The sequence below is a fragment of the Dendrobium catenatum genome, unplaced genomic scaffold, assembly GCF_001605985.2.
Source record: "Dendrobium catenatum unplaced genomic scaffold, ASM160598v2 original_scaffold_170145, whole genome shotgun sequence".
NCBI classification, from domain to species: domain Eukaryota; kingdom Viridiplantae; phylum Streptophyta; class Magnoliopsida; order Asparagales; family Orchidaceae; genus Dendrobium; species Dendrobium catenatum.
The window spans coordinates 1-542 of NW_021488568.1; the positions used below are offsets into that span (position 1 = coordinate 1).

The 542-nt window shown below is 36.0% G+C and overlaps 1 protein-coding gene across 1 annotated transcript; it reads left to right on the forward strand.

The window, feature by feature from the left end:
* Positions 1-83: 83 nt before the first annotated feature.
* On the forward strand, positions 84-533 carry LOC110106949 (serine/threonine-protein phosphatase 7 long form homolog; the record flags this gene model as incomplete). The annotated part of the gene is made up of 2 exons (XM_028692312.1): positions 84-171; positions 258-533. Coding segments are annotated over exons 1-2 (318 nt in total), but the record flags the coding sequence as incomplete, so codon positions are not given.
* Positions 534-542: the final 9 nt, after the last annotated feature.

Below are 542 nucleotides of genomic sequence, written 5' to 3' on the forward strand. Positions count from 1 at the left end.
GTTTGAGTGTTGGAATAAGGTAATTTGTTATATTTATATTATTTAATTTTAATTTTATTGCTAAAGTATTAATAAATATTAAATAGGTGGAATGAGTAACGACTTCGGGAGGTACCTATAGGAAATGTTATGACATACAGGGATGAGCTGGATGACTTACTGGAGAGTCAGGTATGTTAAGTATAATTATATTGGTACATTTTAATCATATTTGTTCGATATTATGAAGATTAAATTGTTATATAAAAATGATTCAGGTAATATGGGAACAATACACTGCAGAGATTCGTGCTCAGGTTCCAGAGATATGCACTTCAGGTCAGGACACTTGGCTCTCCAGAGTTTCTTTGATCAGTTGGAAAAGGGTTGAGTGGCATCTCCATGATCGAGTACTACGACAATTTGGATGCTGCCCTTCCACTGATATCATGCCAATGGATCCTAGTTTTGTAAGAGTTGATGGACGTGGTAAGTCAAATACTGATTGGGCATTGTATCACCAGGAAAGTATTGCACTATGGGAGAGCAGGAGAGCATACATT